The 25,131-nt window shown below is 45.9% G+C and overlaps 2 protein-coding genes across 3 annotated transcripts in view; one reads left to right on the top strand and one right to left on the bottom strand.

The window, feature by feature from the left end:
* Nucleotides 1–4,534, top strand: part of TAF15 (TATA-box binding protein associated factor 15) — a 29,157-nt gene extending 24,623 nt beyond the window's left edge. For both annotated transcript variants that reach the window (XM_082861197.1, XM_082861198.1), the window contains exons 12-16: nucleotides 1,298–1,390; nucleotides 2,086–2,167; nucleotides 2,284–2,372; nucleotides 2,480–2,858; nucleotides 4,213–4,534. In XM_082861197.1, coding sequence (XP_082717323.1) covers nucleotides 1,298–1,390; nucleotides 2,086–2,167; nucleotides 2,284–2,372; nucleotides 2,480–2,858; nucleotides 4,213–4,252 — 683 coding nt within the window. In that variant the 3' untranslated portion in view covers nucleotides 4,253–4,534. The remainder of the gene's footprint in view (nucleotides 1–1,297; nucleotides 1,391–2,085; nucleotides 2,168–2,283; nucleotides 2,373–2,479; nucleotides 2,859–4,212) is intronic.
* Nucleotides 4,535–12,041: 7,507 nt separating this feature from the next.
* HEATR9 (HEAT repeat containing 9) lies at nucleotides 12,042–24,581 on the bottom strand (the record flags this gene model as incomplete). Its single annotated transcript, XM_082861589.1, has 15 exons — nucleotides 12,042–12,413; nucleotides 12,639–12,725; nucleotides 13,167–13,218; nucleotides 13,694–13,767; nucleotides 14,830–14,949; nucleotides 15,038–15,130; nucleotides 15,524–15,706; nucleotides 19,370–19,500; nucleotides 19,889–19,946; nucleotides 20,618–20,674; nucleotides 20,869–20,925; nucleotides 21,152–21,278; nucleotides 21,542–21,723; nucleotides 23,311–23,360; nucleotides 24,494–24,581. The coding sequence occupies 15 exons, from the start codon at nucleotides 24,579–24,581 to the stop codon at nucleotides 12,042–12,044; spliced, it is 1,731 nt and encodes a 576-aa protein (XP_082717715.1).
* Nucleotides 24,582–25,131: the final 550 nt, after the last annotated feature.

A 25,131-nucleotide genomic window follows, 5' to 3' on the forward strand; every position in this document is an offset into this window, starting at 1 on the left:
TTCCAAGAGTATTGCACCTGTGTCTTGCAAGACATAATTGCATTTCTTTACTTCTTCACAGATGAGGTTATGATAACTCTGTCTTCACCTCCATTTTCTTTACTTTTTTGCCCTACTCAGGCCCCATCACCTTGCTCTTGAAGGCTAGGTCCATTCTCCCTCACTTTTCTGCTTGTGTCATAGTTTCTGTAAATCATAAAACTATCATAGCTTATGATATGTTAAAAAAATTATTGTGCCTTTCCCCCATAGGGCAAATGAGCCTCTTAACAGTAACTCCATAGTTCAGCTCTCACCAGGTCTTTTTACAGCCTTTAAAATACTGATCCATGGGTTTCCTCTTTAAAAGTGCTTGTCATACCATCTGACATTGTGGAAGGTTGCCAGTCACAACAATTAGGACTTCGGTGAGAGTGCTAAGACTCCTGGATTTATAACTATTTTATGACTCCTTGGGCACCTTTTCCTTATATGTCAGTTCTCTTATTTAATATAAAGTGAAAATTTCTGTCTCTAAGGCCCTGGGACAGCAGAATATGTGTATGTATGCATGTATATAAGTAATCACATATGCACACATTTTTTTTTTTTTTTTTGTGGTACGCGGGCCTCTCACTGTTGTGGCCTCTCCCGTTGTGGAGCACAGGCTCTGGACGCGCAGGCTCAGCGGCCATGGCTCACGGGCCCAGCCGCTCCGCGGCATGTGGGATCTTCCCGGACCGGGGCACGAACCCGTGTCCCCTGCATCGGCAGGTGGACTCTCAACCACTGCGCCACCCGGGAAGCCCTGCACACATTATTTTTAAAGATACTACTTGTCTAAGGTAAAAAACATTTCAAACAGTACCAAGAGTATATAGTAAAAAATGAGTTTCCTTTCCACCTTTTCACCTACTGGAGTTAAGCACAATAGGCCGTGTATAGACAGGCATATGTGTGCACATGCATGCACATACACACTCATTCCCTTTAAAAAAAAGAAATGGTAGCATACTACATACATTGTTCTGTACTTGGCTTTTTTCATGTAAAATTTTAGATGGTTGTTTTTTTTGTTTTTTGTTTTTTTTGCTTAGTAAGAAATGACTGTCTCCTTGTGACAGATCTGCTGTATTTAGTAGATTGTTTCATGTTCAAGTACAGTTACCTTGACTCTTTGGAACACTAGTGTGTTTGAATTTCTGTGAGGACATGTCAGTTATTCCTCTGAAACTAAAAATTTGTAAGTTTTATATTTTTGAGAGGTGGAGATGTAGAATAGCATTTCTGCAAAACCATTTCTTTTTTTTTTTTTTAGGAAAAGAATTCCATGGCAACATCATTAAAGTGTCTTTTGCCACCAGAAGACCTGAATTCATGAGAGGAGGTGGAAGTGGAGGTGGGCGACGAGGTAAAATACTTATTGCTCACAGACCTGGGTATTACACAGAAGGTTTGGATTTGAGTCCATGTTCTGTCCCTGTTGTGTGAACTTGCTACTACTTCTCTCTCCCTATCGGTCTTTTTCCTTCTATCTTAAAAGTGAGGTACAGAATAGGAGATTAGGTAAATAAGGTGTCGTAATAGCTAAGAAATTGGTGGAAGAAGGTTCCAGAAATCTCTTTGGAAAGCTATATAAAGCAGTTTGTTATTCACCTGGACATTAGGAGGTAGTTGTTTAAATGGTACCTAATTAGGTAGTTAATCTGACCAGTTTGGGAGTTCCCTGATATATTGATAGTTACTTGTAACTCTTTCATTTCCATTGTGTCTAATTCCTTAAATTTGGAATATATCTTCTCACTTAACCTTTATCCCTGAGATTCTGAAACTAAGGAGGGCATTATAGAAAGTGGACTTCGAAGTTTTTTAGTGCATTATTTGCACTTAAATGTGTGCCTTGGGGTCTTCTTCCACATTTCCTGCATTGACTAAATAAGTAAAGCCCCAAATCAAAGAATCATGGAGTCCTGCCATAAGGGGTTAATTTGAGCGGGTGCTGCCCAGTTATTGATGAACACTTGCTCTTAGTTCTTTCGTCTGATGGTTTTCCTCTGCTTTGTTAATGTCTGCTACTGATTCCTCCCCGCTCCTTACTTCCCCCAGGCCGTGGAGGATATAGAGGCCGTGGAGGCTTTCAGGGGAGAGGTGGAGACCCCAAAAGTGGGGACTGGGTTTGCCCTAATCCGTAAGTATACCATTTATTTTGGTAGATGTAAGAGTTGGGATTGGGGTTGGAAGGTACAAGAGGGGGTTCTGAATCCATTGGAAACTATTGAGCATTTTATTTTCCTCCTTTCTCAGGTCATGTGGAAATATGAACTTTGCTCGAAGGAATTCTTGCAATCAGTGCAATGAGCCCAGACCAGAGGACTCTCGTCCCTTAGGAGGAGGTGGGTCAGCCTTTAACAGCATCTGCATGCTATTAATCTTCTGACTGGCATTAAGGAGACTTTCCATTATTCTGCTGGCCTTACTAGTTTGCATTTCTGCCTTGCAGATTTCCGGGGAAGAGGCTACGGTGGAGAGAGGGGCTACAGAGGTCGTGGGGGCAGAGGTGGAGACCGAGGCGGCTATGGTGGAGACCGAAGTGGGGGGGGCTATGGTGGAGACAGAAGTGGCAGCGGTGGCTACGGAGGGGACAGAAGTGGGGGTGGTTATGGGGGGGACAGAGGAGGTGGCTATGGGGGGGACCGTGGTGGTGGCTATGGAGGAGACCGAGGCGGCGGCTACGGAGGAGAGCGAAGTGGGGGGGGCTACGGAGGAGACCGTGGTGGTGGTGGCTACAGTGGGGACCGAAGTGGAGGCTACGGAGGAGACAGGAGTGGCGGCGGCTATGGAGGAGACCGAGGTGGCTATGGAGGCAAAATGGGAGGAAGGTGAGTATTAGAATGTACATACTAACCTTTCTACCTCACTGCTCTTAGATTTTAGAGTCTGAGCCCTTTTCATCACATTTTCTTCCTGTCCAGTTTTTTAGAACTTGAATTTCCCATTGTCAACTCTTTCAGTTAGGTTGGAGAAGATCCGTTTAGTTTCCTGTTTAGCAATTCCTAAAATTTGTTTTGGAAATTCTTATTCATGATCTTTATATTTGGATGAATGTAGGTAAATGTGTGTGTATTCTTTCTCATAGCTAAAGATAATTGAGATTGAGAGATGATTTGAAACTGTATGTAAATCAGGCATTCTTAATCTAAGTGAGGGGAGAGCACACCTTTTATAGGAGTGTGCTTTTATAGGAGTGTGCTTTTTTTTTTAGCAAATCACATGTGCTACCTTGCAGTTGTTTCTCTGGAGATTCTGTTACACCTTTTCCAGATGAAGATCACTGGTGGTACTGATGGGAGTGTGCTATGCACGTGAAAGCTGTAGAGGCAAAAAAAGTTGAATAACCAGTGATGTAAAATAACTTAAGTTACTGTGCCAGAGACAATATAGGGTAGCAAGAATTAGTAAAGCATGTAATTAAGAGCACAGAGTTTGGAGACAGACTGTCTTCTTTCAAATCCTGGCTCCACCACTTATTAGCTGCTTGATAAGCAACTTACTTAACCCTTTGGAGCGTCAGTATTCTCATCTGTAAAATGGGGCTAATGATATCTCCTTCGTGGAGTTGCATTAGATTATGTTACAATGGTTGCCATGGTAACCATGCCATGCCGTGGGGCCATGGTAATCAGTGTATAATTGTTAGCTATTAGTAATCATCATCTATTAAACACTTCTTACTGTGTGGCAAATCCTGTGAAAGTGTCTTTGTATACTTTAGTTCTAGTCCTTCTGTCAACCCCAGAGGCAGATGTACTTGCCATTTTACAGAGTGAGAAATGTTGAGTAACTTTTCCAAGATCGCATAGTAAGTGGCAGGTCCAGAATTCTTACATGAAAGTGTTTGCTTGCTTATTCCACTATACTACTCTTCTTTTTAGAGTTCTGGAATGGCAGTCTCTGACCTGTAATACCACAGTGGTTTAGAGTCCTTATTCTAGATGGAAAAATTTTTAAGAGAGTTAGTGATAGCAGGGCTTCTAGGAACTTTGTATGTCTTAAAGCTGATAAATTAGACATTTCGTAAGCACCTTCTAGGAGCAGAGAAATATATTAGGCATGGTGTCATTCTTATAGAAATTGTCAAGCTGATGCCAGTCACCAGCACCCTGAAGAAGTGTCTGATGCTTTCCCCTGGTAGAAAATTAGAATTTAGTCTGGCTCTTTATTTTTCATTCCTAGAAACGACTACAGAAATGAGCAGCGCAACCGACCATACTGATGACTGTTTTGAATGTTCCTTTGTCTCTGACATGATCCATAGTGAAATTGCCAGAGTTTTGCCTGCTGCTTTCCTCGTGGCCTCTTCTTACGTAGTGAAATTAAGTGACATTTGGATTTTTATTTGGGTGGGAGGGCTGGGACAGTTTTCCTTTTAGAAATGTCCATCGAAATATCCCCCTTTAGTTTCCAGCCTTATCCTTCCCAACCCTTGAAGCTAAGTGCGTTGTAAAATATTGCCAAAATGGAAAGTGTTTTGTAATACTGCAATAAAGGATGTTTGTTTTGTGGACTTTTGTACATTAGTGCATTGTTCTGTCACACTCAGGATGCAGTCACAGCAGATTCGAACTCTAAAGAATTAGGAAATGAATTCTACTTCATGAAATTAAAATGTTACTTCCAACCATATTTATTGAGTTCCTACTCCATTTAGAATAGTAGTTTCCAAGCATGACTGCATGTCAGAACCACCAGAGGAGGTTGTCAAAATTCCAGATTCCTAGGCCTCACCCCAGGTCTACTGGATCAGAAATTGGTGGGATGTGGGGAGGTAGAGCTGGGAATCTTAATTTATCTTTAGATCACCAGGTGGTTTTGATAAAAACCAGGTTTACAGCTGAGAACCATTTATTTAGGGCAGTGTTCTAGATGCTGGGAATATGGGGGTCCAAGGGCTAGGAAGGAAGAGTAAGGGTTTGACAAACCAGGGTTAAGATACCAATATACATAATATGTTATTTGATATTCTTTAAAAAACTATTTTTCCTACCCTTACCAAGGGTAAGGCACTGCATCAGATGCTGGATATATTACTCATCAAGCAAACAGAGAGTATATAGTCTGATAAGTGCTCTGGTAAGAATAGTACAAGGTGCTTTGAGGGCTGGTTGGAAGGATACTTAATCCAGTCATGTGGGATTGGGAAAGCTTGGTGAGCCTTGAGGGAAGAGTAGGAATTGGCTAAGTAAAGAGGCTGGGGTGAGGAATTGGTGTTCCCAGCAGAAAACTGACATGAACAAATATTAATAAATCAGGAGATAAAAGAGTGAGGAACAGGCTGTGCCCTTGAGAATTGTATGTAGTGCACTGTGATTTTTGGAGGAAGAAGTTTAAGAATGGGCATGCAAAAGATAAGACTGGAGAGGTAAGCCAGCTCTACGATAAGGTCCTTGCATTTCATTTTCCCCCTGCCTCCATATGGGGAGTCATTAAAAGATTTTAAGCAGGGGAATGGCCTGACCTGAGTGGCATCAACTGAAAGATAATTATGGCTGCCTAGTAGAGAGGCTGGACTGGAGACAGAATGGTATACCAGGTGAGAGATGATACAGGTCTGAGCTCAGATAGTGACTGGATGAGGAGGAGATAATAGATTTGAGAAGTGAAGGGGTATATTTGATGGGATTTGGCTGGATGTCAGAAGTAGTGGGGAGAAAAGAGTCAGGTTTCTGGCCTGGGCAGTTGGGTAGATGTGCTGTTCATTGAAATAGGAAACACTGGAAAAGGAAACAGGTTTGGGAGTAAGATGAGGGAAATTAATTCAGTTGTGGGTAAGTAGAATTTGGGGCACTTGTGAATGTCCCTTCCAAGTAGGGACATTCAGTCAGCAGCTGGGTGTGCAAATCTGCAGCTCAGAGAACAGCAGCACTGAACATTACGTGCCACTGATGTTCCTTACTGACTTCTGTCTCCTTTGCTACCTTTACTTGCCCTTTACGTGTTAGAAGTTTCTCAGTTTGTTCTGATCCCCTTTCTTCTATTTATACTCACTTTTTAAAAAAAATTTATTTATTTTTGGCTGCGTTGGGTCTTCGTTGCTGTGTGCGGGCTTTCTCTAGTGGCGGTGAGTGGGGGCTAAGCTTCGTTGTGGTGCATGGGCTTCTCATTGCGGTGGCTTCTCTTGTTGCAGAGCACAGGCTCACGCAGGCTTCAGTAGTTGTGCTGCATGGGCTTCAGTAGTTGTGGCGCACGGGCTTCGTTGCTCCGCGGCATGTGGGATCTTTCTGGACCAGGGCTCGAACCTGTGTCCCCTGTATCGGCAGGCGGATTCTTCTTAACCACTGCGCCACCAGGAAAGCCCCTATACTCACTTTTATCCTGGGTTTTATATGGTGATGACTACACCAAATTTATGTCTCCAGTCTGTCTTCTTCCCTTAACTCTGCATTATATCCAGCTGCCTACTTGACTTTTCCACTAGGATGTATTTAACATAACTTTTTTTTTTTGGTGACTCCGCTGGGACTGAACAGAACTTCTGATCTCCAAATCAGTTTCTTTCTTCCTGGTCTTCCTCATCTCAGTCTTAATCTACCCAAATCAGATCAGATAAAAAACTTAGAACTTACATTTGATTTCTCTTTCACTCATCCCATACTTGCAGGTCCTTTTAATTCTACCTCCAAAATATATCCTGAAACCATCTTTATATTCTTAGTTCTAATCCTGGTACAAGCTACAGTCATCACTTTTCTGGATAACTGCAATAGCCCATTAATAGGTCCCCCACAATCTTGCCCCTCTAAAATCTATTCTTCACACAGCAGCTAAACAATATGGTAACGATGTAAATCAACCTATATGTCATGCCATTTTAAAACCCTTTCAGTGACCTCCCATTGTATGTTGGCTATAAATTCCTTACCTTGGCTTACCAAGCCCTGTATGATCTGGCCTTTGTCTCCACAACCTCACAGGAGAATATTTTTCCATACTAGCCTTACCTTAACCACATTGGTCCTAATCTTGATGGTACAAAACGTGCTTCTGTTTTAGTATCTTTGCGTGTGCTTTGTGCAGGATTCTCTTTCCTCATATTCACATGGTTGTCTCCTTTTCATAACAATGTTGGGTCAAATCCCAGCCTCCCTCCCAGGTGTTTGCTGACCTTCGTATCTAAAATACTTCTTCCAGTCACACACACATCATCTCTTAATGATGTCCTCACAGTACTTATCACTATATGAAACAATCTTTTTGTGGTTAATTTCTCTCCTCCATTAGAATGTAAGTTCCAGGAGAGTAGGGAACCTCTTCTGATGTTCACTGCTCTACCCCAGTACCTAGGTAGGTACTCAATGAATATTGACTAAATGAAAGACTCTATTATTATAGATTTGAGCCATTAGTATATAAATGGTAATTAAAGTGATGAGAGTGGATATGATTAAAATAAGACTAGTGTAGTGGTTTTCCATCTTAGCTGGATACTAGAATTAGCTAGCAACTTTTTTAAAATGCAGAAGATGTCTGGGCTCCACTCCAGAACAATGGAATCTGTGAGGCCTGGGACATTTAAAAAACAAAAGCCCCAATTGATTCTAGTGGTTTTGGAGTCTAGAGAGAAAAGAGCCTAGGACAAAACCCTGAGAAGTACCAATATTTAAGAGATAATAGGAAATTCCCTGGTGGTCCAGTGGTTAGGACTCCTTGCTTTCACAGCTGAGGGCCGGGGTTCGCTCCCTGGTTGGGGAACTAAGATCCCACAAACCAAGTGGTGCAGCCAAAAATAAAAAAAGTAATAATAGAAGAGGATACTGAAACAGACTGGGAATACCAGTGAGGTGTCAGTGGAACCCAAGGGAAGAGTGGACTACAAGGAGGGAGAAACTAATGGGGTCAAGTGCTCGAGTTGGCCAAGTCACGCAAAGGTTAGAAAGCATTCATTGTATGTAGCAATACGGAGGTTATAAATTATCTTTGCATAAGATTTCTCAACCTTGGTGCTACTCACGTTTTGGGTTGGATAATTATTTGTTGTGGAGGGCTGCCCTGTGCTATGTATAGGATATTTAGCCACATCCCTGCCCTCTACCGCAAGACACCAGTAGCAGCCCCCAATTGTGACAACCAAAAATGTCTCCCGACATTGCCAAGTGTCCCTTGGAGGGGGCAGAATTGTCCCTTTTGAGAACTACTGCCTTAGCAAAAGCAGTTTTGGTAGAGAATTGAATTCTGAACCCAAACTGAAGTAGGGTAATAAATAATAGAAATTAGAGAAATGGAGACAGGTAGTGTGGACAACTATTCAAGAATCTTGATTATGAAGGGTGATTAGAGGTGAGGTGAGCTAAGGAGAGGAGGCATCTAGAAAGGGTTATGGGTCTGTGGGAGGTTATTTTTAAGATGGATGGGAATTGATCATGTTTATACACTATTTGAAAGGAAATGGGGAAAATTGATATTCAAATTCCTTGAAGGAATGGCACCCAAGACACTGGTGGAGGATTTTGCCTCGGAAGAGGAGAGTGCCTCTTGCACTGTAATGGAGCTAAGGTTAGTGCAGATGCTGATAATCGTAGTAACAGATGACTGACATTTATTGGGAGCTTACTGTATGCCAGGCAATGATAAGCAATCCGTATGTGTTAACTCATTTAATTCTCATAACAATGCTGTGAGGCAAGGAGGTATAGGGAAAAATATTCCTTTTGAATATAAAATCAGAGAAGAGGTGAATGGTGTAAATAATTTTGATTGCTACTGGAAAGGGGCTTTCAGAAGGGACACTGAGGAACAGAGACCCTGAAAGGTTAAGCAACTTACCCAAGATCACATCTCTAGTAAGTTACAGAGCTAGGATACTAACCAGAGTATCTGGCCTTAGAGCCTGTGCTATCAACTACTGTATACAAGGATTCTTATAACAGGTGGCAAGAAGTTGAGGTAATTTCATCTGATGTTTTTTATTTTTTTCCCCCGAAGAGAAATTATAATGGCCTACTGAGAGTTGGGGAGTAATAAGATAGAAAGTTTGAAGAGACTGTAGGAAATGTGAAGAGAGCAGAGAAGGCTTGAAATTGTAACTAGGAACCCATAAAATTGCCGGACAGCAATAAGAACTCAGTTAAGATAGGAAGCAAGTATTTTGAGGGAACCAGTCTATGGATGTGTGAGTTTTCTCCACTATAATCAGCAACCTGGTTATAGGATCAGAGGCAATTTGATTCAGGGTTGGGGATTTTACTAGTCAGAGAGAGAGATGATAGTGGAAGTATAAGAACAGTGAGAATAGTGGTTGATGGATGGAGTCCCAGCTGAGTAGAAATTTAAAAAGTAAGAGGGGGCTAACAGGGAGAATGTAGGGAAGTCAAGACCTTAGTGTTATTGATGAGATTCAGAGGCCTGGTAGTGGGGATAAAAAGAGCTGGAGAGATAGAAGGTTTGGGTCAGAAAGTAGATGTTCATGATTTTGTAGATGGAGAAATTCCTGGGGATGACTAGGGCTAAGTGTGGCCATGGAAGTAGGTAGCTGAAGTGAAAGAGAGGGAAAAGCCTTTGTAGTTGAGCTGAGGGACTGAGGAACTGAGGTGTTGTATGGTTGTCCATAGGGATGGTGATAGCAAGACTAAGATTCAGGCAATGAATGAGAGAAAATAGGGAAGTGGGCCAGAGGGTGGGATAGCTCGTTTGAGAGCCAAGACCCTTGGAGAAACAATGACAGGACATTGTGACATTGGAAGGAATGTAGGAGGATGAGCAACACCTGACATTTCACGAAGAAGCCAGTTCAAGAGCAAGGTTTCAGTTATAGCACAGAGATGGGGGAGAATGTTTGAGGAAGAGGCATAGAGGTAGAGGGTATAAATCCTTTTTTTTTTTTTTTTTTGCCATCAGTGGGAGTATCCAGAGATCCCATTAGAAAGCGAGGAGAGGTAAGAGGGGGACTTACATTTTGGATGGTGTCCAAAAATCCATCCCAACATATCCTGATGGCTGAGAAAAGTGGGCATTTCAGGCCTCTGAGAGAAGTTGGCCACAGCTTGGATTAAGTGTGTTTCTAAGAATATTGGATATAGGTAGCTCTGGTACTGGGAAGGCTCTGGTACCTTGGTGGCATACCAGACGGTCGGTGCTCTATGCAGACCTTTATGCTCCGTGCTGTCTTTTTTTTTTTAATATTTATTGTATTTATTTTCTTTATCTTTTTTTTTTTTTGGCTGCATCGGGTCTTAGTTGTGGCACGTGGGATCTTTGTTGAGGCATGTGGGATCTTTTGTTGCTGCGTGCATGCTTCCCTAGTTGTGTGCGGGCTTCTCTCTAGTTGTGGCATGCGGGTTTTCTCTTCTCTAGTTGTGGTGCACGGGCTCCAGAGCGTGTGGGCTCTGCAGTTTGCGGCACGTGGGCTCTCTTGTTGAGGCGTGTGAGCTCAGTAGTTGTGGCACTCAGGCTTATTTGCCCTGCGGCATGTGGGATCTTAGTTCCCCGACTAGGGATTGAACCCACGTCCCCTGCATTAGAAGGTGGATTCTTTACCACTGGACCACCAGGGAAGTCCCCTTGGTGCTGCCTTAAATCTTCTGGTGAGGACTGGTGAAATTATTATTGAGGTCCTACTGAGCAGAGACTGGTATCTGGCTGAGTAATGAGACATCCCCTGGAGAGACCCATAAGTATGGAAGAGGAGGGGTTGGAAATCTGTGGGCAGGACTTTGCAGGAGTTGAGAGCCTGAATTATGTAGTTAATAAGGCCTTGTTTGTATCCACAGGCTATCAAGGCCCAGGGAAATTTGGGTTAGGTTGCTCACCGGTGCAAACCTACAGAGTGGGCAAAAGAAAATAATCATTTTTCCATCTTTGGTCTTTGTGCCACACTATTAGAGGCAGTGTTGCTTATACCCCAGAATAGTGAAACTACTCTTTTGGTTTTTACTTACAACTCTGTGAAGCAAAACATGAATTTGGAAGTGGTAGGGCAGGTGGGCAGATAAATCTCATTGACATATACCATGCTGGATTCAGAATAACTGGACTACTCTAGGACCTGGAATGTGGGGAAGTAGAAGAGAACATTTATGTCACTTTGGGCTTTCCTACTCGATGGGAAGAACGTGACCTCTCATTAGACCACTCAGTAAGACTGAGGAAGTAAAAGGACTTTTTAAATCTCTGGTGGTCACGGGCTCACATGGCAACACTGAAGAGAGGAAAGGAGAGAAAAGAAGTCCACATTTGAGTGCCTACTATGGAATGCCAGGCACCATTAGGCTTTATATTATTGTTTAATCTTCATAGGAGCCCTCAGAAGTAGTATGCATTGATCTGTTCATATTGTAGGTGAGGAAACAGAAAGGTTCAATAACTTGTCCAAAGTCAAAGATAAAGTGAGTAATGGACCCTAGGATTTGATTTCAGATTTGTCTGACTCTGAAGTCTGGGCTTTTCCTTTCTGATGGAGGATGTAGCTTTTTGGGATTGGTGTGATTGGTCCTATTGGCAAAGGGAAACTGAAGGCTTCAGTAAAAATAAGGGAGAATCTAAGGCAGTCTTAGAGAGTAAATAGAGTCTGTCAAAGGGAATGACCCTGAGGTAGGTAGAAAGCAGGTGTAAGATAAGAGACAGAAGAGAGGATGGTTGGTCTTGATTAAGCCTAATTTATCTCTTGACCACTGATAGGAAAGGGGGGGGGCAAGTTAGTAAGAGGAAATGATCCAATAGCCAAGCTTTCCAGGATATTCTCCCATTTTCCCCTCAGCAGCCACCTCTGGGCAGAGGCTCAGCTTTAGCTTTGTCATCAAATTCTGGGCATAGACAAGGACTTGATTTAGGAAGGCAGGCTGGCTGTCCAGAGCAGCCTTGTCTCATGGAAAGGACATGTGGCTGAGTAGGGGAGTGACCAGCCAGGAGTGAGGTGACCTATGTTTCAGTGCAGCCCATGAGGAAGGGAACAGTAGTGGTAGGTGGAGTGATGCTCATTTATTCATGGAAGGTAAGTATAGATTATTTTCTCAGGGGAGCCTGAGAAGCATCCTTAAAGAGAGAGTGGGAACTCAGCCAAAAGAACTGACCTAATTGGAGGTCTCAGCAAGGATCCAGAGCTGTTTCCTGATCCCTCGTGTCCAGGACCCTGTGGCCTGTGACTTGTGTTTTTGTGGTTTAGAGAAACAGGATGGGAAGGCAGAGGTACCAGACCCTTTCTGGGCATTTAACTTCTGTTGGTCTGACGTGGCACTGGACTTTGTAAGAAACAAGGGGTTCAGCTGTGCAAGTTGAACGTCTTGGATGTTTAACTCTTCTGGTTTCTCAGGCTCTTTCCGGAACCTCGTGAACTCTACGTTCATGCTGGTCTTAGGCACTTCATGTACAAAGAGAACCTTGTTCTTCAGCTTGTTTTGGATCCAGGGATCAGTCGAGGCCAAAAGAATTAATGTTTCTTGTAGCTGCATTGAAACAAAGGCCCTGTGGCTGGCTCACTTCAGGCCAATGCTGGGAGGGGAGGAGGAGCTCTGTCTACAGGCCCTTCTGGTCCCAGGGAATGAGGTCAAGGGGACAGTGTCTACGGGCGTATTCCCCTCTCCTCCCCTCTGACAAAGAGCACGTGGCGTGAGGATAGGTGGGAGAGGCTTGGAGGAAGGGTTGAGAAGAGGTGGGCGGGGATGCCTTACGCTCTTTTTCACAGACGGGCTCTTTTCCACATCCAGCATGTCTAGGACCAAGTGGAACACTTGTGGGCTGCGGATCCCCAGGACACCCTGGCAGAGGCAGGATGAGGGCGCCTAAATAGCCGGCCCCAGGAAGATGCCCTGTCTACACTCTTCCATTCTAGTGCCCTTGTAATGACCCTGTGCCTGGAGAGGAGATATGGCTTCGCAGCAGAGGTAGCACTTTCCTTGCCTTTTGGGGCCACTTCATTGGGTTCCAGTACAATTTTTTCACCAGAAGAGTCAAGATAGTTTCTACATGTAATATCTAAGCAATGCCCCTCACACCCTTCTCCTGTCCCTTATCCCACCCACCTCCAATCCTGAAGAAAATCTTTTCCTGAACTCCTGATAGGGCTGGAATTCTAAAATAAAAAAGCAAGCAAACAACCTCCCCAAACTTTACAGCCCTTTCTTCCCTTCAGTAACTGCTGGACTGCCTGCTCCCCCTGCCATCAAAACATCTGGTCAGAGTAGCAGAGCTGGCCTTACCAAAGAGATGACTGCTTCCTGGCGTGCAGTGGCATTTGAGCTCATCAGTTGCCTGGAGAAGGGAGTGAGTGTGTTGTGGTCCAGTTAAGGGGAGGGCAGGAAGGCTGGCTGCTTCTTACAGTCCAGAGTGAGTCAGGCATAAAGCTGATGTGTGATGTTAATTTTATTAACTTCCCCTTCTTATTTCTTGGGTGAGGAAAGGGGCTGGGAGGGGAAAGGTAGGTACTACAATTTTCCAGGGGGCACTAAATGATGATCAGGACTCACATCTGTCCAGAACATTACCTTTTACAAGTCCCTTTCATGTCCTCATCTTAATCGGAGCTTTATAGCAACCCTGAGTGGTAGATATTATCAGCCCCTTTTTACAGATGAAGAAAAGCCCAGAGGTCAAAGAGTGACTTGGCCAGGGGCACAGGCAAGTGCGAGCTGAGAATGGGCCGTAGGTTCTCAGCTCTCTCTGACCCTCTGTCCCCTTCTCACAGCCTAGGATTTGGCCCTGGCAGTTCCCAGCCCAAGCCACTCACGCCTCCACCAAGTTCATCATTGTGGGCTTCATCTTGAGCTCTTCCACAGTTTCAGCAACAGCCTGCCTCATAGCCTGAAGAGGGATTAAGGTGAGACAAGGATTCAGGGGTGTACCCTTAAGTGCTTCTCAAACCTTATTGAATGTTTACTTTGTGCTACATATATGATCTTTGCCTCGAGGAGCTCATGCTCTGGTGGGGAAAGCAGACAAGTGGAACAGTCAGTCACACTCCTGAACTAAGTGTAGGGGCAATAGGAGGGTCTCCTAGCTCATTCTGGGTACCAGGAAGACTTCCTGGAGGAAGTGATGCCTCAGCTGAAACCTGAACATGGAACATGAGTTAACCAGGTAGAGGGCTGGGGGCAGATTTCCCGGGCAACAGAGAGAGCATGTACAGAAGCCTGGAGGCAAGAGAGAGCACAGAGAGGTTAGGGAGCAGAAAACAGTTCAGTTTAGCTAGGTGACCAAATGGACTCTTCAGAGTGGGGCACTCTGAGTAATTACACTGGGACCATAGGTATAAATCAGGACGGGGTGTTCCTAAGCACAGCTGGTGTGTGGCTCTGAGCGGGAGTGTAGTGGGGCTAGAGAGGTAGGCAGGACTTGGGTGGTGAAGGGCAGTGTAAGCCCTTCTGAGGGCTTGGGGGGCATTTGAGAAGTTCTATGCAGAGGTGAGCCGCAATCTGATTCACAGTTTAGAAAAATGTCTTCAGCAGTTCTGTGGCTGGTTTTGTAGCAAGATATAACAAAGATAAAAGCAAGGGAGCACAGAGGAAGGCAGGGTGATTCTGTTGTTGGTGGTCTGGAAAGCTTCCCATAGGAGGTGTTGTTTGGACTGGCTTGAAAGGGACAATCGTATTTTAATAGGCAGAAGGAGAAATGAGTTACTTACCAGTGGGACTGAAAGCATGCGGCAGTTTTCCACCTTGCAGAGGAGGGAGAGGTGACTCAGGGCATTTTAAGCTGAGAGAACGGCCCGCATGAAGGCAAGGTGGCTTGAAAACAGGGGCTGCATTAGGGTGAATGTGATGCTTTGGGGGGCAGCGTGGTGAGAACCAAGCCAGGGGGGTCTTTAGAGAAAGGTAGAGAGACAGGTATGAGCTGCCTGGACTTGGGAGTTTTGGTCTCACTTACGAAGAAGGGTTCATTATACGTCTTCCTCCTGAGCAGGTCAAACGTGAGTCCTTCCAGGCCCTGTGCCTGGATCTGTTCCAGCCCAATGGTCTTGAGCATCTGGCTGGCTTCAAAACGGTGCTGAGGGCAGGGGTGGGGAAGGCATGAAGGATAGACTCCCTGTCCTAGTCCTGGAGAAGGCAGGGTACTAGGCAGCCCTAGAGCTTACCTCAAGGACACTGGAATAGCACAGCTGGTCTAGGATGGTCCTGATGACCGTGGCTGAGTGCACACCCATTATCTTGACCAGCATACTGAGTGCCTGTGGAGGTGGGCAGGGCGGGCTGGGGTATACCAGGCCAAGAGGCATCTGGATGGCCAAACAGGCTCGAGGGCTAGAACTTGTAGGGAATAGGTGGGGTCCTTTCTCCTCCCTCTTGGCCTCGTGAGTGAGAGCGTAAGTTCATGTGCACACACATGTACATACGTGCATGAACACCCATACACATCGAATGTACACGGACATGTGTACATTTAGCGTCCATGCAACCCTGTACTCATATGTATATACATACTGACAAAACACACAGAGACCCTGTGGTGCTCCTTGCGGGAGCTTCTTTTCTCTGTGATGAGGATGACAGGGTCCAGACCCCACCAGTCAGCAGCGGTTCCCCAGTGCTCCCCAGGGAGCTCGTCCTCCTGCCCCTCACACCTGCATCTGCTGGGTCTTCGGCCCTTGGTGCAGGCACTGCAGCAGGTACTCTCGGGCTGTGCTGCTACAGGGCCTCAGGAACCCCAAGCACAGGGCCGCCTCCACTGCTGCCTTGTTCCCTGACTTCTTTATCAGCATCTGCAGCACAGGCACCAGCTTCTCTCCATCCTCGATCTGAGTCCTCTGAGAGGGAGATGAGGGACACGGGTGGTGGGACTATGTCTTCGGCCAGGCTTTGTCAGGAAGGCAATTCATTACTGCTTCCAGACCATCCTCCCTCCTCCTTAAGGTGAATCTCACGTCATGAGATTATTTTACCCACTTCCCTTATTTTTGCTGTCATCTACTTGCCCCTATGCCGCATCCTTTCATTTCTCTATGACTTTTCTTGTGGATGGATCAATGTTACTCTCTAACACTTCTGCCGTCTTAATTCCTAATTCCACAGAGAGACTTTATCATTACCCATTACTGCAACTTCTCTATGACCCCTCCCCCCCATCTTTCTGGTTCTCCTCTGATGTCAACAACTGTTGGACTCCACAAAGACTAACAATTCACTGATCACCTTGTCACTGCTCCTCACTTTCTTCCATCTTTACTCAGCTTCAGTTCCACGGTCCTGCTCACTCAACTCCTTTACCCCCTCTTGCTTCATTGTACTCAGCTCTCCACCAACGCTGCGCCTGCACTTCCTGGCGGGAAACAAAGTTATGATGACTAATCTCACTTGAAATGTATGAACACAGACCTTGTGTAGATCCTTAATGCTGCCTAGTGATTAGACTGCTTTTCCCTGGGCAATTCTCTTTCCCACCGTTCTAATTCATTCTCTTCCCTCTGGAATCTCTAATACTTCTTCCTCTATTCTCTTAAGTTGATGACCTTGCTTCCTACTTTACTGAGCAAATAAAAGCAACTAGAAAAGAAGTTCCAGAGACACTTACCACCACTTCTATCCAACTTTCAACACCTGCACCCATATGTTCTTCCTTTCCACGTGTTACAATGGACCATGACCATCTATCTAAAGTCAGTCTCTCTACTCATGTGTTCGAGCTCATCCCTTCTCATCTGCTCAAGAACATTGCTGCACAATTCTTCCCACCCTCTTCAAAATGATCATTTTCCTAATGACTGGGTCATTACACCTCAGCATTGAAGCATGCTGTTATTTTTCCTTTTTCTGGTATTTACCCCTGCTGCTGACTACAACTCTTTTCAGCAAAACTTGGAAAGTTGTCCATGCTTGCCAACTCTAACTTCTTTCCTCCCATCCTCTCTTAAACCCACCCTATTCAGGCCTTCACTCCCACCTTCCCACCAGAATGGTTCTTTTTAAAAAATATTTATTTATTTATTTGGCTGCACCGGGTCTTAGTTGTGGCATGCGGGATCTTCACTGTGGCATGTGGAATCTTTTTAGTTGCGGTGTGTGGGATCTTAGTTGCGGCATGTGGGATCTTTAGTTGTGGCATGTGGAATCTTCAGTTGCAGCATGCAGGATATTCAGTTGCAGCACGCGGGATCTTGAGTTACAGCATGTGGGATCTAGTTCCCTGACGAGGGATTGAACCCGGGCCCCCTGCATTGGGAGTGTGGAGTCTTAGCCACTGGACCACCAGAGAAGTCCCCACAATGGTTCTTGTTAAGAAAATCAATGATTCCCACATTGTTAAATCCATTGGATCGATTCTCAGTCCTTGTATTATTTGATATGGTTGATTTATCTCCTTTCCTTGATATATGTTCTTCACTTGATTTTCAGAATGCTGCACTCTTGTCTGTCTTCCTACCTATTGGCCACTTCTCAGTATTTACTGATTCTTCCTCTTGTCTCTGACCGCTTAACATTGGGGTGCCCCAAGGCTTGATTCTTGGTTCTTAGTGATCTCATCTAGGTGAATGACATTAAATGCTACTTATATGCTGACAACTCATAGATTTCTTCCTCTAGCTGTATATCTAACTGTTTACTTGCTGTCTCCCTTGGAGGTCCGGTAGACATCTGAAACATAACTTGTCCAAAATTGGGCTTTTGATATTATAGTACCTCCAAGCCTGTTCCACCTGCAGCTTTCTCCATGTTAGTTGGTAACAACTCCATCCTTTCAGTTTCGAGGCCAAAAACCTTGACCTCATCCTTGTTTCCTCACTGTCTTTTTTTAATTTTAATTTTTAAAATTTTTGGCTGTGTTGGGTCATTGTTGCTGCACGCGGACTTTCTCTAGTTGAGGTGAGCAGGGGCTACTCTTCGTTGTGGTGTGCAGGCTTCTTATTGTCGTGGCTTCTCTTGTTGTGGAGCATGGGCTCTAGGTGCATGGGCTTCAGTAGCTGTGGCACGCGGCCTTCAGTAGTTGTGGCTCGCAGGCTGTAGAGTGCAGGCTCAGTAGTTGTGGTGCACGGACTTAGTTGCTCCACGGCACGTGGGATCTTCCCGGACCAGGGCTTGAACCCGTGTCCCCTGCATTGGCAGGCGGATTCTCATCCACTGCGCCACCAGGGAAGTGCCCCTCACTGTCTTTTATAACTCACATTTAACCTGTCAGAGTTTTGCTTTAAAAATGTATCCAGAATTGAATAACTTCTTACCAACCACACTGCAACCACCGTGGTCCAAGCCACCATCGTGTCTTACCAGGATTGCTTCAGCAGCCCCTAACGGGTCTCTCTGCTCCCACTTTTGCCTCCCATCCCTGCCCATCTTTTTTCAGCATAGCAGTAAGAGTGAACCTTTTGAAACATAAGTTAGATTATGTTACTGCTTTGCTCAAATACCTATTCCACTCAGAGTAAAAGCTCAAGTACTTAAAAGTCATCCAGAAGCCCACATATGGTCTAGTCTCCTTTAACATCTTTGACCCAGCTTCATTTCCTCCTGGTTTCTCTGTTCCCACTCCACTTCCTTCACATGGCCTCCTTGCTGTTCCTTGACCATGCCAAGTGTGCTCCTGCCTCGGCGCCTTTGCCTGGATTTGTCCTTCTGCCGGGATGCCTTCTCTCAGATATCTGCAAGGCTTACCCCTCGCCTTCTTGTCTGTGCTCAGATGACAACTTCCAAATGAGGCCTTCCTTGTCCTCCCTGTTTAAAAGTGCAACTCATCCCATCTCCACTTAGCATTCCTGATCACTCTCACCTTGCTACGTAATTTTTCCATTGCACTTGTCACCTCTAACATACTATATAGTTAAATTTCTTGGTTATTGCATGTCCCCCCCCACTAGAATGTAAGCTCCACGAAAGCCGGGATCTCTGCCTGTTTGGTTTGCTGACATATCCCAAGGGCTTAGGATGGTGTCTCACACACGACAGCAGTTTAATATATGTTTGTTGAGTAAATGGATGAGTGATGAATTCTGTTTCACGTGGAGCAGCAATGGGGTCAAAGTAAGAGGACCCTAAGGGGGAAAAGTCTTGAGTAGTGTCAGCAGACTCTCTTGGTCCCTGTACCCTTTTGGCAGAGGTTTTCCTTTAATAGGTTATTTTAAGGATGATAATAATGATGATGAGTTATCACTTAAAGAGTACAGGCATTGAACTAGGTGCTTTATATATATTATCTCATTTAATCTTCTCAGCAATGCTATAAGATAACTGCTCTCTCCATTTTAGAGACGGACAAATGACACCTCTGAAAGCTGGCATTTCAGAGATTGTATGACCAGTTAAGTGGCTATGCCAATGCTCTGTCCAGCGAACCTATTCCACAGGGGACTCCACAAGGACAACGTCTTCCACCATCAAAGCTAGGAGCTACGTTACCTTCTCCCTGGCTTAACCCCCTGCCAACACTATCAATTACCTTGTCTTACCTCGCCCCAGTGACTGACTCTCCTCCCAATCACCTGGTCTTTGGGGACAGCAGCCCAGGAGTTCAGAGCCACCCGTAGCGCTGTCAGAGTATCCATCCTTTGCCCCTCATTTTGCCCCTTCAGCTGCTTGATGAGAGCTTGGATCACATGCTTATTCAGGCAACCTGGACGGGGAGGACCTCAGGTCAGGGCAGAGCCTCAGGGCTGCTCCTCTCTGCCAGAATCCATTTGACCCCTGTGCCTTCAAGACAGAAGCTCCAAGTACTAGGTCACAGGGTTGCCCGTCCCCTCAAGACACTAGAGCAGCTGGCTGAGCATGACGGCCGTTCCCAGAGCCCGTTCTCTCCCTCCCTCCAATCTCTTCTCGCTTTTCACCCCACCTTCCTCTCTCTGCCCAACAGTACATCAGACAATTCCCAGACCCTGCCAATGGCTAGGTTGCAGTGAGTGTACAGTCCACTCCCTTCTGTTCTTCCCCAAAGGGCAGTGTGGCTGCACTGCTTCCTTCCTCACCTCCCCCCTTCTCCCCACCCAGGGAGAGGACATACTCACCCAGGATGGCCAGGGTTTGACAGGCCTCATACTTCACTTTCTCTGGGCCAGTTTGGGCCTGATTTAAGAGGCAGTGGGTGGGAACATGCCATAAGGTGGTGGAATGTCAGAGCTTTCAGGATCATCTCAGCTTAACTTTTCATTTTCCAAATGAGGAAACCGAGGCCTAGAGAGTGACCTGTTTATGCTCAAACACGGGGTACAGGCAGGATGGTACGATGGAAGGAACACAACTTGGGAGTAAGACTTTAGTTCACATCCCTTTCTGCTTTCTGGTAGCCACATGGCCTTGGGCCAGTCACTTGGCCTCTCAGAGCTTTCATTTTCTCATTAGAAAAATGCAGCTACTACTACCTATTCCTAATATTGGAAGATTTAAATGAGATTCTGTGTAAGAACACAGAACCCCCCATTATAAATTGGCATATAGGCACAGGCATTGACTCAGTTAAGGTAGAGAATGAATTCAGTCCCAGTTTTCTCCTAGCTTTTTAGTTGCTCATCTTGCCTGTTAGACAAAGGGGATCTTCAGATTCCCCCTTCCCCATCCTTTTAGATCAGGCTGCCCTTTAAAGAAGCCAAGGGCATGAGATGGGGACATGCCACACAAGGCAGCTCTCTCCTCCCTGGATCTGACCCATAGTCCTTGAGCCTGGCGAGCCTTGTCAGTGCCCATGTGCCAATGCTCTGTTTCCTCCTCTCCTGATCTCTGTGCAGCCCCAGACTCACCACCTGCCATAGTGCTTCCGTGATAAACTTGTCTCTGACGCCCAGGCACCCCAGAGCCTGCAGGAACAGGGTTAGAGGAAAGGGAAGAGACCTTGGACACCACCACCGGGAATTTCCATCCTCTGGACACAGCTGGAGTTTATTCTTGGAACATCACTCTACCCTTGCCCTCCACCTCAAGCATCTTTCTACTCCTCAGCTCAGCCAACTCCTACCTGTAACCATGCCCCTCCACCCTTGCCACTTCTCACCTGTGCTGCATAGAGCTGCTCATCCTCTCTGGGAGATTTCAGGCTTTCTGTGAGTTCCTGCCCATCAAAGGGAGCCAGTGGAAGGGAAGAAAGGGATAAATAGAGTGCTACAACTATACTTTCAAACTGGAAGGAGCTCATCCAATCCAATCCCCTTTCCTCCTCTCCCTCCATCTTGCAGGCAGCAGGCAGGGACAGAGGGCAGAAGGATGGTGTGAGCCCCAGGTAAGGGCACCCACAGAAAGAGAGTCTCCCCATTCTCCCCCGAGCCGTGGTCCCTGACCTTTAATCTTTGCCACTTCAGCGGGTCCCCAGTAGGGTCTGAGGGCTTGGATTCCATCTGAGGTTTTATAATCAGCTTGCTCATTGGGAGATGGAGTTTTGGGATGAGGGTACCCTCTGTGAGGCACCTGTGTGAGAAATTGCACAGGCAGCCCTGGTCCCCTTGTTCCCTCCCTCCTTACTTCACAAACTCTTCTCTGCCTCTGGTCCTCAGCCCAGCTCAGAGGTGAGACCAGAGGAAGAAAGATGAGCCTCCTTCTACCCCAGGGTCTCCTCTGGGATCTGGAGGCTGACTTGCACCACGCCCAGCCCCACTCCAACCCTTTCTTCTCTTTCCTTCCTTTCCTAGAAGATGTGGAGGGCGTGGAGAACAGGAAGGGGCCCAACACACCTAGGGTGATCTCTCATTTTCCACAGTATCTTCTGGGCCTCCCGTTCCTTTTGCTGATTATACAGGGTGTGCCAGTGCGTGTAGATCTCAGGCTGCTTGGAGTAGCAGTAAGGTACGGAGTTTGGCTTGCTTGGGTGCTGCCTCCAGCACTCTGGACTTGGGGGAAACTCTTCCTTTGGCATCTGGGGGGTGTGAGTGGCAGAGCAGTCACAGGGGGCATTCCTCAGCCAGGAAAAGGGCCAGGGTGAGAAGGGACTAGACGAGGGAAACAGCCCTTCAGCCTTGTCATCTGAGCTGAAGTCACAGCCACCTCCTAACCCACTGTGTGACTCGGGCAAGTTACTTCACCCCACCAAGATCTCAGTCTCCTCTGCAAATTGGAGCTAATAATCCTTGTTCTGTACCCCTCCCAGGGTGGTTGTGAAGAACAAATGACATAAAGACGGTGAAGCCATTGCTGATCTGCAAATTGATCTGAGTACAGTTGGCCCTCTGTATCCGCAGGTTCCACATCCACCGATTCAACCAACCACAGATCGAAAGTATTTGGAAAATAAAAATTCCAGGAAGTTCCAAAAAACAAAACTTGAATTTGCCACGTACCCAGCAACTCTTTACATACCATTTACATTGTAATAGGTATTATAAGTAATCTAGGGAGGATGTGTGTAGGTTACATGCAGATACCACACCACGTTATACAAGAGACTTGAATATCCATGGATTTTGGTATCCGCAGGAGTCCTGGAACCAATCCCCTGCTGATACTGAGGGAGAACTGTACACAGTTTGGTTAGTTGAGCATCTCAGAGTACTTTGAAAAAGCTTTGGGCAAGGAGATGAAAAGGCAGGGGGCGAGGGAGATGTGAAGTAAAGGGGGGGTGGAAATTCAAGCTACAGCTCCTTCATTCAGGCATTCAACAGATACTTAGTGAGCACTTACCATGTGCCAAGCACTAGGTGCTGGGGATACAGTTATCAGCCCTGCCCTCACGGAACTGAATAGTTTGGTTGGAAAAGCAGGATTTCTTCAAATAATCTGTCTCTTACACAATTGTGAAACTGTAGCTCTGGTTGCAGTGGGGGGTTTTGGGTGGGTCAGGGGCTTTCTCGGAAGGTTTGGCTAGGATTCATTCCTGTCTCTTCTCAAGCCTTCCTGTCTCTACAACAGATCTCTGAGCAACAAGGAAGAGGGGCTTCAGCCAGTGGTTCCCAGTGTGGTGGCTGAGAAGATCATCATAAGAGTTCTCGGGTGATTGTCGTGACTTCAGAAAATGGGGCATTGACTCAGTCTGAGTAGGGTTGTCAGATTTAGTAAAAGCCAAGCAAATAAAAAACGGGATGTCCTGTTGAATTTTGATTCCAGGTAATGAAGGCAATATTTAGGACATATTCATACTAAAAAATATTCATGGTTTAGCTGAAATTTAGATTTAATCAGGCATCCCATTTTATCTGGCAACTCTAATGAGGAAGATCCCTGTGTTAATAAAAATGACTCATTATTAAGCCCTGCCTGCATAGCCTAAGCCTTACAGATGTTGTCTCATAGCAACTTGATAAAGGGAGATGGGAAGGGGTTGGCTTGTGACAGAGGATACTCCTGAGGCTCAGGGAGGGAAAGTGACTTGTCCAAGGTCACACATAGTTAGTAGCAGCCCCAGGGGTGAGTGTCAGGGTTCTATGAACTAGCCTTAATGGGAAAGGATAGCCTCCTGCCCCTCCTACTTCAACAAAGCTCCCAGGGTGGCAGAAGTTAGGGGTCTTACCTGGTGGCAGGACAAGGGCAGGAGAACAGGAGCTGTGGCTCTTCTGAGTTCTATGGTACAAATGGGATGACAATGACAAGGGTGGATTGAAGAGTCATCCTTCCAGTCTTTCATTTATTTAGCATTAGCATTTAATGAACGCTGTATCAGGCACTGGGAGGTAAATAAGGCATAATTCCTGTTGTTCAGGGACTCATACTTTCCTGGTATCTTGGTCTGTGGAACAGTAAGATTGCCATAGCCTGGGAGCTTCTCAGAAATGCAGAGCCCCAGGCTCCACCCCAGACCTACTGAGTCAGGATCTTCATTTGAGCAGGATTCCTATGCACGTTGAAATTGGAGAAACACTGGTCTAGCAGAGTGGTTCTCAACCCTGGCTGGGTATTAGAATTATTTGAGGGAATTTTTAACATGCCTGAGTCCTACATCAGACTAATTGAATCAGATTCTCTGAGGAAGGGGCCCAGGCATTTTAGAAAGCTCCCTTGAGGATTCTAATGTGCAGCTAATGGTGAAAACCACTGGTCTCATTCAGTGGTTCTCAAACTTGAGTGTGCATTAGAAAGAACTGGAGAGCTTGTTAAAACACAGATTTCCTTATCCCCAGATGAAGATTCATCCCCAGAGTGTTGATTCAGTAAATCTGGGGTGTGGTCTGAGAATTTGCATTTCTAACAAGATACTGAGGCTGCTGGTCCTGGGAACATACTTTGGGAACCACTGGTCTAGCTGGTGAGACAGAACTATTTACTGGTGATTAACAGAGGGAAACAAATGTGAAGATGGATAAAGGCACATGTGGTCCAGATGAGGGTCCCTAACCTGGCTGGGAGGAGCAGGGAGGGTTTCCCAGAGGAGATTATACACAAGTCGAGTCTTCAGAGCAAGTAGGAGGTAGCCAGACAGATGAGGGGGAAGAGCAGTGGGCACGAGGAATACCTGCAAACCTTGGAGTCGTAAGCATGGGGTGCAGATGAGGGGGCAGAAGCTGGGGAGACACAAAGACATCCCATCTTAGAGGGCGCTGGAGACTTACCTTGAGGGCTGTGGGGAGCCTTGAAAGTATCCAAGGGTCTGCCCTGCCTCTTCCCACGGATCTGCTGACATCACCCAGACCCCTGCCTGGGAGCTTTCCTTTTCAGGTCCCTATCCCTGACTCCACTCCTGTCCATTTCAGCCTCACCTTTGGTCCTTTCTGGATATTCCAGCCATGGGCACTTGAACATTGACCTGTTGATGTCAGAGATGTTGACTGATTTTTTGTAGTCCATCCTTTTCTCCTGGGGGAACCAGAGAGCACCTGGGTTGGGGAGGGGACTACAGGGACTACTCCCTTGTGGGAGCAGGGTCACAGCTCAGGGAGACCTGTCCTCTGTGGCACAAGAGGGACTAGTGAGGTGTCTGGGCTTCTGGAGGTGGAAGCCTCCAAGTGCTGGGCAACCAGATCGCCTAGGTAAATAGAACACTCCGGTTCCATTCTGGAGTCCCAGACTTGGCATCTACTTGCCTGTGGATTGAGCTAGTCCCTTTCTCTCTGGGAGCTTCACTTACCTCATCTGAAAAGTGGGAAAGCCATGCTTGTCTGGCTAGGTAGAGGGGCAGTGGTGAGGCATAAATTCAAAAGGAAAGTCGAAGCGTTTAGTGAACTTTAAGCTCACGTAGCCCATGTTAGGAGCAGGGATTGTCCTTAGGATTAGTCATCAGGAAAATGGCAAAAAAAATGGGAAAGCCCTGTTCATATACACGCCTCCCTCCTTGGCAGCAAGAGGTGGAACTCTTTTTTTTCCTTTTGATCACTGAGCACATTTATTTTATTTCATT

Source organism: Leucopleurus acutus (genome assembly GCF_964270905.1).
Source record: "Leucopleurus acutus genome assembly, chromosome: 19".
Lineage (NCBI taxonomy): Eukaryota > Metazoa > Chordata > Mammalia > Artiodactyla > Delphinidae > Leucopleurus > Leucopleurus acutus.